This window comes from Ursus maritimus (assembly GCF_017311325.1).
Source record: "Ursus maritimus isolate PB19 chromosome X unlocalized genomic scaffold, ASM1731132v1 scaffold_X1, whole genome shotgun sequence".
Taxonomy (NCBI): Eukaryota; Metazoa; Chordata; class Mammalia; order Carnivora; family Ursidae; genus Ursus; species Ursus maritimus.
In genome coordinates, this window is record NW_024423319.1 from 75,653,589 (window position 1) to 75,669,787 (window position 16,199).

Genomic DNA, 16,199 nt, shown 5'->3' on the forward strand with positions numbered 1-16,199 from the left:
TGGCTCTTTTTAGGGCATATTCTTTTTCAGGATATACTTGGAGCAAATCCCAAGGGGAAGGGCTATGGCCAGATGGAAAATTAGGGAAAGTGAGAGTCCTTAGTTGAACTGCTTAATTTGGGAAGGCTTTCTGTAAGCGGGTTATCAGGTACAAGTGGTCATCTCCCACCAACTTCCCTGTCCCCACCATGTCCCGCTCTGGGTCCTGGCACCAAGAATGTGGCCAGATGCCTTTTAGGAAGATTGTTCTGCTCTGGTACTACCAAATAAATTCAAGAGACAGGTAGGGCAACAGGAAGACTTGTGTATGGACCATCCTCTGTATACAAAGCCTTGATCTAGAAAGGAAGTACAGTATAATGGTTAAGGTCATGGCTTCTGGTGTCACCCTGTCTGGATTCAAACATCAACTCCATTAGTGACTGTGGAGAACCTAGGCAAATAATTTAAGGTTTCTAGACCTCAGTTGAACCATTTTTAAAATGAGGATGACAGTAGTACTCATTTCATAGGGTTGATGTGAGAAAAAAAAATAAAGAACTTATGTGATGCCTCACACTTACAAATGTTAACTGTTATTATTATCATCCCGAGTTGGCCAGACAGCCTACTTGGGGAAATAGTACTTGAGGATGAGAGTTGCAGTGTGGGACAGAATTAAAGGCTCTTCCTAGCCTGGGAGGCAGGAGGACAAGGCTTTTATTCTTGGCCTGCCACTGGCTTGACATGTGTGACCTAGGTCAAGTCTCTGACCCTTTTTGGTCCTGTCATATATATATCTCAATTGTCAAGATCTGATAATAATAGCTTTAAGTTATGTCCCTCTCAAGTACATTTGCATTTAAGTAGGAATCAAAGCTTTCCTTGGTACAAAGGATAAGCTGTGATCTCCTTCAATCCTAAACTAGTGGGGTCTAAATTAATAAAGTTTTGCTTTGTAAAGGTCCTTAATGTTTGATGGCTCGGAGGTGACAATGTATATGCTATGCATTTGATCATGACAAATCTGTAAAGAGCCCTGTTTGTGGCTTTGTCTAATGTAGCTATCCTCTCTTTCTCCCATTTAGCTGGAAATAACTGGCCAGAGCTCACTCTGTGCCTTGGTGGCCCCATCCCTTGCTCTGATCATGGAGACTCTCAGCAGCTGCCGGACTGCCTCTCTTTCTAAGCTGGTGCCCAATGGTTACCTGGATCAGGTCTTCCCAGGTCACCCTGATATAGAAGGCCTGGCTAGGGAGATAGGGTTGCAGGAATCTGAACACTGTGACCAGGGTGACTTGAGTCCCAGGGAAGAGAGTGGCCAGAATAAGAAGAAAACCAAAGCCAACAAGATCTGGAATTTTGTGAGCCGCAAAAAAAGGCCCTCCAGTCAGGGGAAACGACCCCAGTCCATGATTTTACTGGAAGACCACTCCAGGCCATCAGAATTGAAAACCAAAATCACGTTACTGGATCGAATGAAGTCTTTCAAGAGGTTGAAGCCCTCAATAAGGGCCTCTAAGAATAGTCCCCCTAGGAACAGCAAGGCCCAGGAACACCAAAAACCCTCAGGTATCTACTGGATGAGGAAGGCAGAGGAAGCCATAAAGCCCTTCCGCCATTCTTATGCAGGCCACATTGAGGGCTTGGAGCCCTTCCTTTCAGGTGTGCAGAGGCCGGTGCACATTTCCAAGAAAGTGAATCAGAAAGTGCTAGCTTTTGATGACTTTGGCATTCAAGTGGAGGAAGACTCTTGGGAGGAAGAGGATCCTGAGCAGTCCAGTAGCAGCAGGCGGTCCAGGAGCTACCTGAAAAGCATGTTCCTTGGGGACCATGAAGCCCCACATACATCTGGACACTCCAGAATCCAGGAACCCAAGGCTTCCATCAAGGGCCTTACCTTGGAAGGGCATGTGGAAGGAAGCAATGAGGAGAAACCTGGGCACCTACGCCAAGACAGGGCCATGCCTTTTGGTGGTGTTATCAAGTTCTTCAGCAATGTGGCTGAGGTGACCCGCAAGTGGAGGGTATTCTCCCGGCAAGAGTCGCAGATGGGCCACCACCGTGAGGCTTACTTTGTCAGTGACAATAAAAGCTTCATCTTGGAGGGCACCACTTCTCAGGGCTCCTATCCTCTTGACCTGCCCTGCCAGCCCCCTGAGGCTGCACTGTGGGACAGTGCCGTTGGGAGGTGCCTGCACTGCCAACACAAGGCCTCACAGGCCTCAGACACCTTCAAAATGAGCACTGAGGGTGAGGAGATGTCAGACAAGTCCCTCACCACTTCTGCCTTGGCCTCAGCTTCGGCCTCATCAGCTATCTTTGAGTTCCAGGATGATCCAATGGCACCGAATGGCTGCAGCGGCCACTACTCTTGTGCTTTCACCAGGGAACACTCTTCTTCCAAGGAGCTCAATGAAGACAATGAGATTGTGGTCAGCTTCCTCAAGGAAAGTGACAGTCCTGGAGAGTCCCCTGGGATGGGCACCTGTGTCAGGAGGGTCACCACTGATGCTATCATGGAGAAACTAGAGGAGAAGCCTAGCGAGACGGAAGAGCAGAAGGCCTGCAGGGGGCCCAAGGGGTACAGCCAGGCAGGGCAGCCCCAGGAATCCAACTTGGGTATGGGTGCAGTGAAGGCAGAGAGTAAAGCCAGCAAGGCTTACACTGGAGTCCCCAGTATTCAGGTGAGGTGGAAGCTGGCTCTTCCAAAGTACCATTTGAAACATTCAGAACCCCCAAAGCCAGCTAAACTCCTATGCTCTCCCCACAGCCCCACCTTTCACCAGGAATATCCTGGGAGGAATTCTCCTATCAGTCAGGTGCCTGAGACTCGACTGATCCTAAAATCCTGTGCAATGTTTGCTCCTTCCTTGGACAGAATTCCTGTAGTCACACCTCAGTTCAACCTAGAACCAAAACTGAAGCTCTGGGAATGGAAGCCAAGTGACCTGGATCATTTAATGATGTCTAAGACAGCTATTTTCCTTAGGTTGTGGGACATTTCCCTGGCCTTGCAACCTTCCCCCAACCCCAGCAGGAGATGAATCCAGAGACTGGTGAAAAGGAAAGTCTCTGGGCTGAGTGTCAGGAGACCTGGATTTATGTCATAGCTCTGTGCCCTGTAGTCTGTATAACTTTGAGACAAGCCCTTTCACCTTCCTGGACCTCAGCTTCCTTATGGAGGGAAGGGTGCTGTCTTGGTGTCTTAGAGATCTCTAGGCATCTTCTGGTAACAGCACTCTGTGTTATTTGACCTGAAGAATGTAGGCCGAGGACAGCCCAATAACATTCCTCTTAGAACATTCACTGAGTGGTAGCTTTATGTCTAGTATTTTGCAGGGTGCTGTCATGTACATTGTTTTCATTTAATTCTTAAAATAACCTTGTAAAGTGGGAGTGATTATCCTCACTTTACCAGTGAGGAAACAAGCTCAGAGAAGTTCAGTGACTCATACAAAGTCATTCACATAGTGACAAAATTTGGATTCAGATCTCACTTTTGACTTCAACTCTAGTGTTTTTGTCTAGCTCACTATACTTTTCAGGGGGTTCAATTTGAGGGGTGACAAGCAGGTGCTAGAACTATAGCAGGAGGAATGTTGAATAAACAATAGAAGGAACTTTCTGGCTTTGAGACTGAAGAATGTCTTGATAGTTGTGATGAAGTAATGAATCATGGAACTTTACATGAGAAACTTGGGATGTACTGTATGGTGACTAACATAACATAATAAAAAATTATTAAAAAAATAGTTGTGATGAGCACTGGGTGTTACGTGCAACTAATGTATCTTTGAACACTATATCAAAAACTAATGATCATAAAACAAGAATGTCTTAATAAGGGGATATGCTATAGTTTCTACAGATAATTTTAGGGTAAAGTATTTTTAAGAGAAGTTAATTACAATTCTTATTTGGGGTGGTAGGGGGTCTAGCTTGATAGTTCTCAATCAACCTCTTGTATTGTCATCTTTTACATCCCACTTTCAGAAAACTGGACCACATCATGACAGAAGCAATAGTCTTCTTTTTTTAGAGAAGGATATTAATATGTTTACAAGCATTCTCTTTCTATATTTATCATTCTTGGTAAGCTTTAAAGACACAAAAATTAGAATAATATTATTGGAAGTAAATTTAATTGCAGTGGTTTTAAAGACCAATCAAGCAAGTAAACAAACACACCTAATGACTCCATTGACTGATAGTTGCAATTTGGTACTATAAGTCAAGGTTACCAGTTGCTAGAAAAAGGGTCACAGATGAGTACATCTTACTAAGGTGCTGTGTGGAGTAGGTGCAGAGATGCCTTGTTGGTTCTTTAAAAGCACAGGCTTTGGAGTCACAAAGTCTTAAGTGTGACTTGCCTTCTAAGCAGTGAAATGGGACAAAGCACTCCACACCTAAGAGGGCTGCTGTGGGGATTCAAATGAGCCAGAGTATGTAAGGTGCCTAGCCTAGCACCATTTGTGACATGTTGTAGGCATCCACAGAGTGGTAGCTGTTGTCATTATTGAGATTTGATAAATTATTAGGTGAACAATATGCAGCTAGAGAAATAATTCAAGACAGTACTATAGCAGCAGTTAGTCAATGCAGTTGAAGGAGCAGTGTCTAAGCTCAGGACACTGGCTTCTAGTCTCATTTCTACCCCTGATTTTCTTTGTGACCTTGAGACAGATCCTTCCCCTCACTCGACCTCAGTTTCTCCATACGAACCAGAGAATTTGCATCAGATAATTCCTGAAGATCTTTCCTGCCTATCTCCAGTTATTTCCTCCCAGCTAAGCCTTTAATTGTTTCTTTGAGTCCAAGGGGAGATTCTTGCTGCCCAGTGGCTTATTTCAGAATAGCTTTCATTGGCAGGTTTCCTGTGCCCTCTGCTGGTTGCTGAGAGATGCTGACTATCTTTGGAGTGTTATAACACCTTGGAGTGTTATAAACACCTCTACAGACAGGGGCTGAAGTCCAGGGAAAAAGTAAAATGGAGTGGAAAAACTGAATGTCAGGGGGCATTGATGTAGGTCAGGGGCACCATTGACCATCTGGTTCAATCGTTTCATTTTATACTGAGTCCCAAAGAAAGGAAAGGATTTACCAACACACAGAAACTGGAAGGCAAGAGGATCTGAGAGGTCTACTGTTGGCTCTGTCACAAATCCTACTAACAAACCCCCTTCTCTCTCTGGGTTTTAGCATTCTTCTCTGCTAACTGGAAATCCTCATCCTACTCTCAGGCACCTTGCAAGTCTACTGTGAAGCTAAGTTGAGGTAATGAATATAAAGACAATGTATTGTTAACTAGGAAATTCTATGTGATTGTGATTGAAAGTCTATGTGGATCATTATTAGAAAATGGAAGTGAAAAAACCTGAGTAGCAGAATGACTTAGATCCTTTTGTATTTCCCAGGGAAGCTGGGCTTTGACAGACTTCATCTAGGTTATTTGATTTGTAAGGTCTATTTATGCAACACTCCAGAGCTAAGTGGCTCCTGAAACTATAGCTGTTTTGGCCCAGATTTGGCTGTAGTCAAGCCCAGGAAGTGGTGCAGCTTCAAGAGGATGACGTCAGAAGGCAGGGTGGGATCTCTTCAGAGCTCTTTTATTCGCGGAGGTTTTCAAGGGTCAACGGGGACTGTAATTTCTCTGTGGTTCACTCCTTGAATTAGGAAAATAAGGAGAGTAATACTAATGATTGTACTTAACATTTACACGGTGCTCATTATGTGCCCAGGCACTATTCTCAGCCTTTTACATATATAAGCTCATTTTACCACATAACTACCCTATGAGTCAGGGACTATCATTAAAATGAGGATGATAATAATGCCTACCTTATAGGATTGTTCACATAAGTACTTGTAACAGTGTGTGGCCAAAAATCATTGTGTAATACTGTTAACTATTTGCATTGGTTATTAAAGGCAAATACCACAGAGAGGGACTGTACCTCAAGTCTGTTATTAGCTAACACCTTAGTGAGAATTAGAAGAACACAAGTTGAGGGAGGAAGAGGAAGAATAAGCACTCTTTAGATTTGTATAGGACTTTATACTTTGCAGATTGCTTTCTCATATATAAATTGACTTGCAAAGCTATTCTAATTATAATTGTCATTATTATTATCATTATTTCCATATGACATGAGGAATTTGACTCATGCTATATGAGGAACAAGACACTGAAGTTGAAGTCAAAATGGCTAGTTTCAAAGTTCTGGCTCTTTTACTTTATTGGGTATGTGGCCTTTTTAAAAATTTAAATTCAATTAGCCAAGTTATAGTGCATCATTAGTTTTTGATGTATGTGACTTTTGATAAGTCATTTAACCACTTTGAATCTTGGTTTCCTTCATTTGTCAACTGGAAAGAAAAGTCTCCCCTCTTTCCTTCCTAGGAAAGAAAGAAAACATAGATATATTGGATACCTACTATGTGTTTTTACTTCTATTATTTTTTTACCCCCCCCCAGGGTCCCTGCTTTATTGATCTCATCACCAATCCAATTTATTATGCTTCTGCCTGCAGATGGTACTCACAACCATACTCAGAAGCAGTTAGGGCAGTGGCTATTGTCCCTGTCTCACAGCTGAAGAGAACGATCCTTGTCTAAAGATGCAAAGTGGTAGATGTGGGATCAAGACATAGGGATCCTGGCCTTTATGTCAGTGCTAGATCTATACTCTCTCTCACTACATTCTGGGGTTTCTTGAGAATTATTGACCCCAATTTCCCCATTCTCTTAGCTACTGTACATCTCAAAGCTGGTGGCGCAAACTATGGACTACAGTCAGGCTTTGCAGACCAATTTGCCAGCTATTCTGGCCTCTCTCATCTGCTCCCCCTCCCCAATCACTGACTCCTGTACTTGCTATGGGTTCAGCTTCTTTTTCCTGGTGGAGAAGCAGGGAGAGATGGGCAGGGTACTCCCTGAGTGAGCAAGGCTGCCTCCCTGCTATAGGTTCTGCTATCTAGAATGTCAGGGACATTTGACAAAAAAAGAAAGCCCAAAATGGGTATCATATCAAGATATTTCTGGACACCCAGAATTATGAAGTTGATGCTATAAGAGCTTCGGTTGGGGCAGGCAGGTAGTAAATATCCTGTAAAGACATTAGGGGCCACAGAGATTGTAACCTTAATTCAGGCTGGGCTTTAGCAAAAGTATGAATGGCTGCCTTCCACCTTTCTTTTCTTACTCTCTTCCAGCTGTGGGGGCCATTGCCCTATCCTCTAAGCTTCAAGCTGCTTAGTTCTGGCCCCTTCCCAAGTTGCAATTTCCAAAAGGCTTTGTCCTTCTGTATTGGGTAGAAATGTGTCCCTCCAAATACATCTTCAAGTCCTGATCCTCAGTAGCTGTGAATGTGATCTTATTTGGAAATAAGGTCTTTGCAGATATAATCAAGGAAAGATGAGGTCATATTGAATCCAACGACTGGTATCTTTATAAGAGGAGATTTGGACACACCGACAAAGACAGACATAGGGAAGAAGGCTATGTAATGATGGAGACAGAGATTGGAGTGACACAGTTGCAAGCTAAAGAATGCCAGAAATTGCTGGAAGGCACCAAGAGCTGGGAGGCAAAACAGTATCTTCCCTTAGAGACTTCAGAAAGAGCATGGCCCTGCTGACACCTTAATTTCAGACTTCTGGCCCGCAAAACAATCAGAAAATAAATTCTGATTGTTTTAAACCACTGAGGTTGTGGTAATTTGTTACCGCAACTTTAGGAAACTGATATGCCTTCTGCCCCTTAAACCAGATCTCTAGGTCCACATACAGTCTGGAAAGCAATCTGATTAGGCTAATTCATATGGAGATTTGTTTTCATCCTCACGGAAAAGTGTAAACCCCTACCTCTACAATGTTGCTGAAATTGGTGGACTTTCAATCATTGTGACCAGTGAGGTGGAGATGATGAGGTCATATAAAAGAAAGAGGATTTGGGGACAGGTATCCTGAAAATCTTACCACAGAGCTTGATTGCATGTTCTGTAGGTAGCTCCCCCTCCTTCTATCCAGAATCAAAATAATTCAGTGATCCAGTGCCTTCCATTACTGAACCTCAGGTTTGTTTATTTTTTTCCATCTATTCAATGAGGGGGTTACATTGTATGACCTAAAAGAGGGCTTTCAGCTCTAACAGTGTATGGGTCTATAAAACAAAGAAAATAAGTTAGGATTAGGGGAATGGTAAAAAGCAACCTTGAGTACATGTCTTAGGATTCATACAGATTTGGTACAGTCTCCTGTACCTTCCACGACTCTATTTTCAGTACTACCCAGTGAGTTTCACTGTGCATAAGGATGAATCAGCTTTGGTAGCTAGTCTCTGCCATTAGAAATTGGGTTAGCAATTGGTCAGAGACCCTTCCCTGAGTCATCCAAACTCTTAGCTGCTCCCCACATCCAATCATCTCAAAGGTGAATGATACATGTGGAAGAAACCTGTATTGTGCTCATAGTGACTTAGGAGTGTTGAGGAAGAACTTGAAGGATGTAGGTGTCCAAGAACTACTTTTATTTTGTCTAGAAAGTCAGAGTGACAGATAGACCTTACTATCTCTTATGGAGTAGCTGTGAAGACTGAATGAGATAGCATGCATAAATATACTCAGCAAGGTATCTGATACATACTAGGTGCTCCATAGATATCTCACAGATGTTAGTTTCTTTACCCCTTTTCCATTTGGAGGTCAGGATTTTGGAAAAGAAAGAAGAACTTGGGATGAAAGCACCTGGCTATGTTACTAACAAAGGAGAAGAATTGAACTTAGCTAAGATGTCCTTCTGGCAAGAAAGTTGTGTTTTTTTTTTTTCTGTCTCTTTGGTTCTCTATCTCTTTCACACATACACATACACTTTTTAAAGTACTTTATTATATGTTTTAATATATGTGCATTATCTAATTTTCTCACCTAGCAACTCTGCAAGGTAGGTATTATCACTATTCCTTTTATGCAGATGAGGGAACTGGGACTCAGAAAGATGAAATCATTTACCCCAGTCTCACACTGAATAAAGGTTAAAGCCTATAACAAATGCAGAATCCTTACTCCCCCTCTCCCAATACAAACCAAACACACACAAAAAATGCCCAAGAAAGGAGAAACAAAATAGATGTTTTCTTTATTTTTAAAATTAATTTTATCTCTTTATTGAGATATGATTGACATGACATTATATTAGTTTCAGGAATACAATGTAATGGTTTGATATTTGTATATAATGCAAAATGATCATCAGTTAACAGTCCAGTTAACATCTATTATCATACATAGTTACAAACTGTTTTTTTTTAAAGAGAATTTTCAAGTTCCACTCTCCTAGCCACTTTCTATCTACAGTTTCTTAAATACTTAGAGTAAGAGTAGTGTTTTATTGTCCAGGAGGCTGAAAATGCCATAGACACATTTGTAATGATACCTAATGTGAATTTCAAATAATACTTTAAATATTGAGTTTTTATTTTCAAAGCACTCTTTAAATACTTAAAAAAGAAAAAAAAAGAAAGAATACATTAAAAAGGGGTTTTTTTGCATGAAACTAAGAATTACTACATTTAAAGCACTATTCTTTTAAGTTTTTTATTTCAATTCCAGTATAGTTAACATAGTGTTCTATTAGTTTCAGATATACAATAGAGTGATTCAACAGTTTTATACATCACTACTCAGTGTTCATCATAAGTGTACTCTTAATTTCCTTCACTTATTTCACCCATCCCCCTTTCTTCCCCTCTGATATGCTTTTTTTAAATAATTTTTATTTTGTTATATTAGTCACCATACAGTACATCCCCAATTTTTGATGCAATGTTCCATGATTCATTATTTGCGTATAACACCCAGTGCACCATGCAATATGTGCCCTCCTCAATGCCCATCACCAGCCTATCCCATTCCCCCACCCCCCTCCCCTCTGAAGCCCTCAGTTTGTTTCCCAGAGTCCATAGTCTCTCATGCTCTCATGGTTCATCCCCCCTTCTGTTTACCCCCTTCATTCTTCCCTTCCTTCTCCTACAGATCTTCTTATTTCTTATATTCCATAAATAAGTGAAACCATATGATATGCTTTATTTTAAGTGAGTACCCTCAGTTAAAGTTATTTTTCTCAACAAGAACATTTTTTTACTTGAACCATATTTCAGAATACATGGTTCTAAAACATTTCATCCAAGAAAAATAGAATACACATTTTCCTCAAGTACACACAGAAGAATCCCCTGGTTAAATCACATAAAAAGAGACATAACAAATATTACAAATTTAAGAAGACTGAAATCATATTTCCAACCATAATGGTATAAAACTAAAGCTCAACAATAAAACAAAGCTGGAAAATCTGCAATGTAAATATTAAATAATTAATATGTAAATATTAGCACACCACTGCACAATCAGCCACATAACAAATCAAATGTCAAATCAAAATATGTCTTGAAACAAAAGAAAAAGAAAACACAATGTTCCAAAACCTATGGGTTGCAGCAAAAACAGATGTTAGAGTGAAATTTATGCTATAAATGCTTGTATTAAGGAAAAAAAGTTCAAAAAAACAACTTAACATTATACCCAGGGAACTAGAAAAAGTAACTTAGCTGGAATTTAGTAGAGGAAGGAAATAACAAAGAAGAATCAGAAATAGCGACCAGAATAAACAATAGCATAACATTAAAAGTAATGACCAATTTTTCCAAAAAAAGATAAAATTGACAATACTTTAACTGCATTAACTAAGAAAAAAGAGAGAGAAGACTCAGAAGCAAACTGAGAAATAGAAAAGAAAGCACTACAACAGATAACCACAGAAATACATAGTGTGATAACATTACTATATACTAACAAACCAGATAACTAGGGAAAAAAACCTAGATAATTCCTAAAAACACACAAGTTACCAAGATTGAATCATGAATCTTGAATGCAAGATATAGGAAATCTTCTTAGACCAATAACAAGAATGAAAGCTAAATTAGGAATCAAAAATCTCCCAGCACAGAAAAGCCCAAGATCACAATGGTTTCCTTGGGGAATTCTCCCAAACATTTAAAAAAAAATTAATGGCAATCTTTATCAAAAGTTTACAAATAATGGAATAGAGGGAACACATTAAAAATCATTCCATTAGGCCAGTACTACCCTGATACCAAAGCAGGATAAAAACAATGCAAGGACAAAAAAGTCTAGTTTGTCCTATGTTAAGTATTGCTATCCTTTCTTTAAATCAGCTGTCTGATTTTCATTTTCTCCACTGCTTGATGTCTTTTAGACTTTTGGTAGTTGGATCTTTGCTTGCATTTGTTGATGATCCATGGTAACCCTGCCTGGATTTGGGAACTGGACCAGATGATATTTCAAATTTGGAAGCTCTGCTATTTAAGCCAAGTGTTGGCCCATTTCCCACTCCCATTAACTAAACCTAATTGGTTTTCTTGCAGACTTTCCTTCCCCCAGCTGAATCATCACCAAGGACTCCACCCCACAAATTCCTCCTGGAGAAATGTCATTCTCTGCCCATTTCACAGAGCATCCCCATGGAGCTGGATCAAGTGAGCTGGAGGAGACCCAGAAAGCCTTGCACAGGTGTGCCTTTTACGTCCTGGTTTCAGTGGCAGGACAGGACAAGCAGTCCTTATGCATAGACAGGCTGTATTGACATTTACCCTCCTTCTTCCTCACGGCGCCCTCCCCATCACCCAGAGCTCTTCCTCACTGGTATCTGAAAATCCACCATTAGCAATGGCTTGGAATAGACTTTTCTCTCTCCATGCTCTTCTATTAAAATGCAAATTTCCTCATTTTGGGGACCCTTTAACTCAAAGCACTCAAATATACCATCTTCTTAAAGCCTGTTTCTTTTTTTTCCCCCCAGTCCCTCTGTTCCTAACATTTTCCAGGTCTCATAAGCTCCAGTTGCTCCCTCCACCCTTTTCTCAGTGTTCTTATATACATACTTTTGGCCTCAAAGGAACCAGTCCCGTAGTCCCCATCCCCCGTGAGATCATCATAAGCCCTCCCTCTCTTGCATCTTGCCTGGACTTACTCTCTGTGGATCCCAGATCTTTCCTTTCCTTCACTGACCATGGACATGGAAAGCTCCTCAAGGTTCAAGGCAGCTTCATTTGTCCCACTCAAAACCTAGAGGCTTCCCCGGTCTTAAATGTTGGAATGACAAGCCTTAGTTCCATTTAAGCTCACCTGAACTGGAATTGCCAACCACCTTCTTCCTCCCAGGGAGACTAGGTGCTGGGCACAAACTAAGTCATCAAAGCAGCAGCAGATGCTTGCCATATTTTGTAAGTCCTCTGCCTTGGGAATAAGGTACTTTCTCACAACTCCCTGGGAGATCAGGCCAGGGAGTGTAATGCAGGTTATCTGGTCACAGCTGTTCCTCTCCTCCCTCCCTCTTAGGAAGTGATCCCAACCTTTGGAAATTCAGAGGCTTTTTTTAGCAGCTGTTAACCACTTCACTACCAGTGTATCAACACGCACCCCCCACTAGCCCCCTGATTGTTAGGAACAGATGAAAGCCCCTTGGGGAAAGGCCTGGCAAAGCTAGGGTTAATACCTACCTTGTGGAATGCTCTGGGGTTATTTATAAATAACCCCATGGGTTTGAAAATGTACCCCTGAGATTGGCACAGGTCCTACCATCACCTCAGCAGCCACTCTCACCTCTGGGATAAAAGTGGCTCCCACATTATGGCTCTGCTTCTCAAGTTCCTGAACAAACACTTGGTCTAAAGATATCACTAGGAAGGAGGATGACATCAGAATCCCATTTCAGAAGCCAGTTGTCATTTTACTCCTCTTATATCCCCTGACTCTGCTGGCAATGGGAAGGATCCCATTCCCGTTATGTTTAGTGCCTTTTTTTTTTTTACCTTTATCTTGCTCAGAGTCTGAAAGATTCAGTTTGTTTTCTAGTGCTCAGTCTCTGTCCTTCCATCTTCCACCACATATACATCTACCAGCTTCTCCCTCTCAGCTTCTAATCTGAAGGCTCCCAGGACAAACCAGTATAGTGGACACAGGATCAACTTTGGAGTTGGACAGACCCAAGTTCAAATTCTTATTCTGCCACCTAGGGCAAGTTGCATAACCTCTCTGAGCCTATTTGCCCATCTGAAGAATGAGATGCGGGATGACATTTGACTCATGGGATCATTGTGAGTATGGAGTGACATAGAGTCTATGAATGTCCCTGCCACAGTTCCTGGAATGCAGGGGTGCTCAGTCATGGGATATTCCTTCTCTCCACTGCCTTTTACCAATTCTATATGCCCAGGGACTTACCCAAACACACACATATACACCACCGTGGGATTCAACCTAAATATGCCCTAGTACATGAACTACTTCCTCTCATTCATTATTCACTCACTCACTCACTCACTCACTCACTCAACAAACATTTCTTGAACAGAATCAGAAAGGCAGTGAAGTTTGCCTTCTGATAGCCTGGTGTGCTGGAAAGGACAATAGTTTTGAAGTGAAACATACCTGGATTTGAATCTTGGCTCTGTCATTTACTGGCTATGTGACCTGGAATAAGTCATTTTACCACTTTGAGACTCAGTTTTCTTATCTGCAATATTAGGGTAATAATTTGAACATTGGAGGGAATACTTTAAGGCTCAAAAGGGCTAAAAAACATAAAAATACTTTATTGTTTCTGCGTTGCTATACTACTATATGGGAATGATAATGGGCAATAAAAACAGCCCAGTTAGAGATAAGAAATACATCTTATACCTATCCAAGGCCTTTAATAGTTGATAGTCCGTAAATAACTGTTGATACCAATATAAGAACTCAAGATTTAAAAAAAAAAAAAAAGAACTCAAGATTTACTTTCCAAATTAGGTAGAGGGGTTCTTCTACTAAAAGGATCAGACTCCCATAAGCAGCCCCACTGCAGGCATACCCACATGCATATAACTCTACATATTGCTGAGCTCTGTTCAAACCACTTGAAGCTTGGCTGTCTCAGAGGCCTATTTTGACAGTGATATTCAGATCATTTCCCACTGAGGCCCTGTTTTACCCAGTAGGGGTAGCTCTGGGTTGGTGTTAGTCTAAAGGGTACAGCTAGACAAACCTAACACCACTTGAATGAATGGCCCTGGAGTAGATGGAAGCAATCTTAGGCAAGACACTGTCTTCTGAGCAGGTAAGAAGACACTGATATATCTTTACCCATTATTTGAGTATTTCTGCAGTGATGGTATCATTTAACCATGTTTGATATCTGAACTGGGTTGTCAGAAGACCTGTGTCCTGTTGCTGGGTTTCTGTATGTAATTATGTATGGTCAATTTTAATCATTCTCCTTTGGTGAGCCTCACTATCCTCATCTTGGAAATGGGGACAGTGTTGTTTGGCTGTTCTGAGATTTCACAGATTTCTATTCTGATTTCACTTCTTAATTGGGTCTGATTTAGATATGTACTTGGTTCCTCCTTTTACTCCTTGTTTTTTTTTTCTTTCTTTTCTTTTTCTTTTTTCTTTCTTTCTTTCTTTCTTTCTTTCTTTTTTTTTTTTTGACACATCAACTGCTCACATTTCCTCTTAACAGGTGGGTTACAGAAAGGTATGAAAATTTACAACTGTTTATGTTACTCTTAGTAAGTGTTGGGAGAGGCAAGAAATTAGACCTGATGGTGGAAACAAGGTTTTGACAATATTTGTATATTTTAATTAACCAAGATCTCCATACCACATAAGACTTCAAGTACTAAAGAATTGTGCAGACCTGGAATTCTTACTTTGTAATTCCAGACAAGAGCCTAAGGTTCCTCTGTTCCCAAGATATTCCCTGTTCAATGTAAAAAACTTCAGGGTACTTCAGATACTGGTTTTGGATTTTTTTCTTGACTAATTTCAACCCAGTTTTTCCCCATCACTGGTATCATGTGAACCTAATCTTTCCTCCCATTCTCCAACCACTTCAATCCTGGTGGCTCTGAAATATGGACCAAGGTGACCAGGAGTCAGACCTCTCTAAAAGGAGCTGAAGTCTGGACCTAACATAAAAGGTATTCTCTCACCATAGGTAACTTGGACCAGGGCTCCAAGACACTAGAAACCTACAGGAACACTGATGGATACTGGAAACCCCAGGGACCAAGATACAAGCAAGTTAATGAAGTAAGACCTCTTTCTTAGTTTCATTAGAACTTGCCAGGCCTCTAGGACCATTTATTTCCTCTAAGCTTTCCTTTTCCTAGACATATTTCAAGTGTTGGAGCTTCCAACATGAGGAATGGAAACTATTTTAAAAATGGGTTTCTGGGCTATTTTATGGCTCCATAAAAGTTGGGAGCATTAACCTTTTTTCCTTGAGGTTAATTTTTCTGAGATAAATCAAGGACTTTTTGTGGCTTTCATGCAGCCTACTGCTGCTGTTGTCTTTAGCTGCCTTTCCCAGAGCAGATGGGGGAGCTGTGAGATTTCAAACCCTGGGTACTTTGGTTTGCTTTTATTACATTCTTTGCATTCATTATCAACTTCAGTGCTAACCAGTGGCATATTTATAGGCATTTCCTTGGATAAAATGTTTCATAAATGCAGATATAATAGCTGGTGTTTAGGAATACAGTATTAGCAGGCTTGTGTACCTCTAGGTCTTTCTATCCGTGTCTGTTGAGTATTTATGTGAACCTTTGTTTTTTTAAAAATTTTATTTAAATTCAATTAATTAGCATATAGTGTATTATTAGTTTCCAAAGTAGAGTTCAGGGATTCATCAGTTGCATATAACACCCAGTGATCATTACATCACGTGTCCTCCTTAATGTCCATCCCCCAGTTACCCCATCCCCCTACCCACCTCCCATCCAGCAACCCTCAGTGTGTTTCCTATAGTTAAGAGTCTCTTATGGTTTGTCTCCCTCTCTGATTTTATCTTATTCCCCTGCCCTTCCCCTATGTTCATATGTTTTGTTTCTTAAATACCACGTGTGAGTGAAATCATATAATTGTCTTTCTCTGACTTATTTCGCTTAGCATAATACCCTCTAGTTCCATCCACGTCATTGCAAATGGTAAGATTTCAATTTTTTGATGGCTGAGTAATATTCCAGTGTGTGTGTGTGTGTGTGTGTGTGTGTGTGTGTGCGCATCACATCTTCTTTATCCTTTCATCTGTTGGTGAACATCTGGGCTCTTTCCATAGTTTGGCAATCAACATTTTTCATGGAACTGGGA

At 40.9% G+C, this 16,199-nt stretch overlaps 1 protein-coding gene across 3 annotated transcripts in view; it reads left to right on the plus strand.

The window, feature by feature from the left end:
- The window catches only part of LOC121102908, a 79,729-nt gene extending 64,004 nt beyond the window's left edge, over window positions 1–15,725 (plus strand). Inside the window, exons 1-3 of one of the 3 annotated variants that reach the window (XR_005835034.1) lie at window positions 4,195–5,256; window positions 11,429–11,573; window positions 15,046–15,725. Coding sequence is in view for 1 of the 3 variants with exons in the window: in XM_040631081.1 (XP_040487015.1) it covers window positions 1,128–3,026 (1,899 nt within the window). In the remaining 2 variants the exon portion in view is untranslated. Of the gene's footprint in view, window positions 1–1,067; window positions 3,716–4,194; window positions 5,257–11,428; window positions 11,574–15,045 lie in introns of those variants that run through there. The other 2 variants (XR_005835036.1, XM_040631081.1) reach the window with 2 other exon arrangements.
- The last annotated feature ends 474 nt before the right edge of the window (window positions 15,726–16,199 follow it).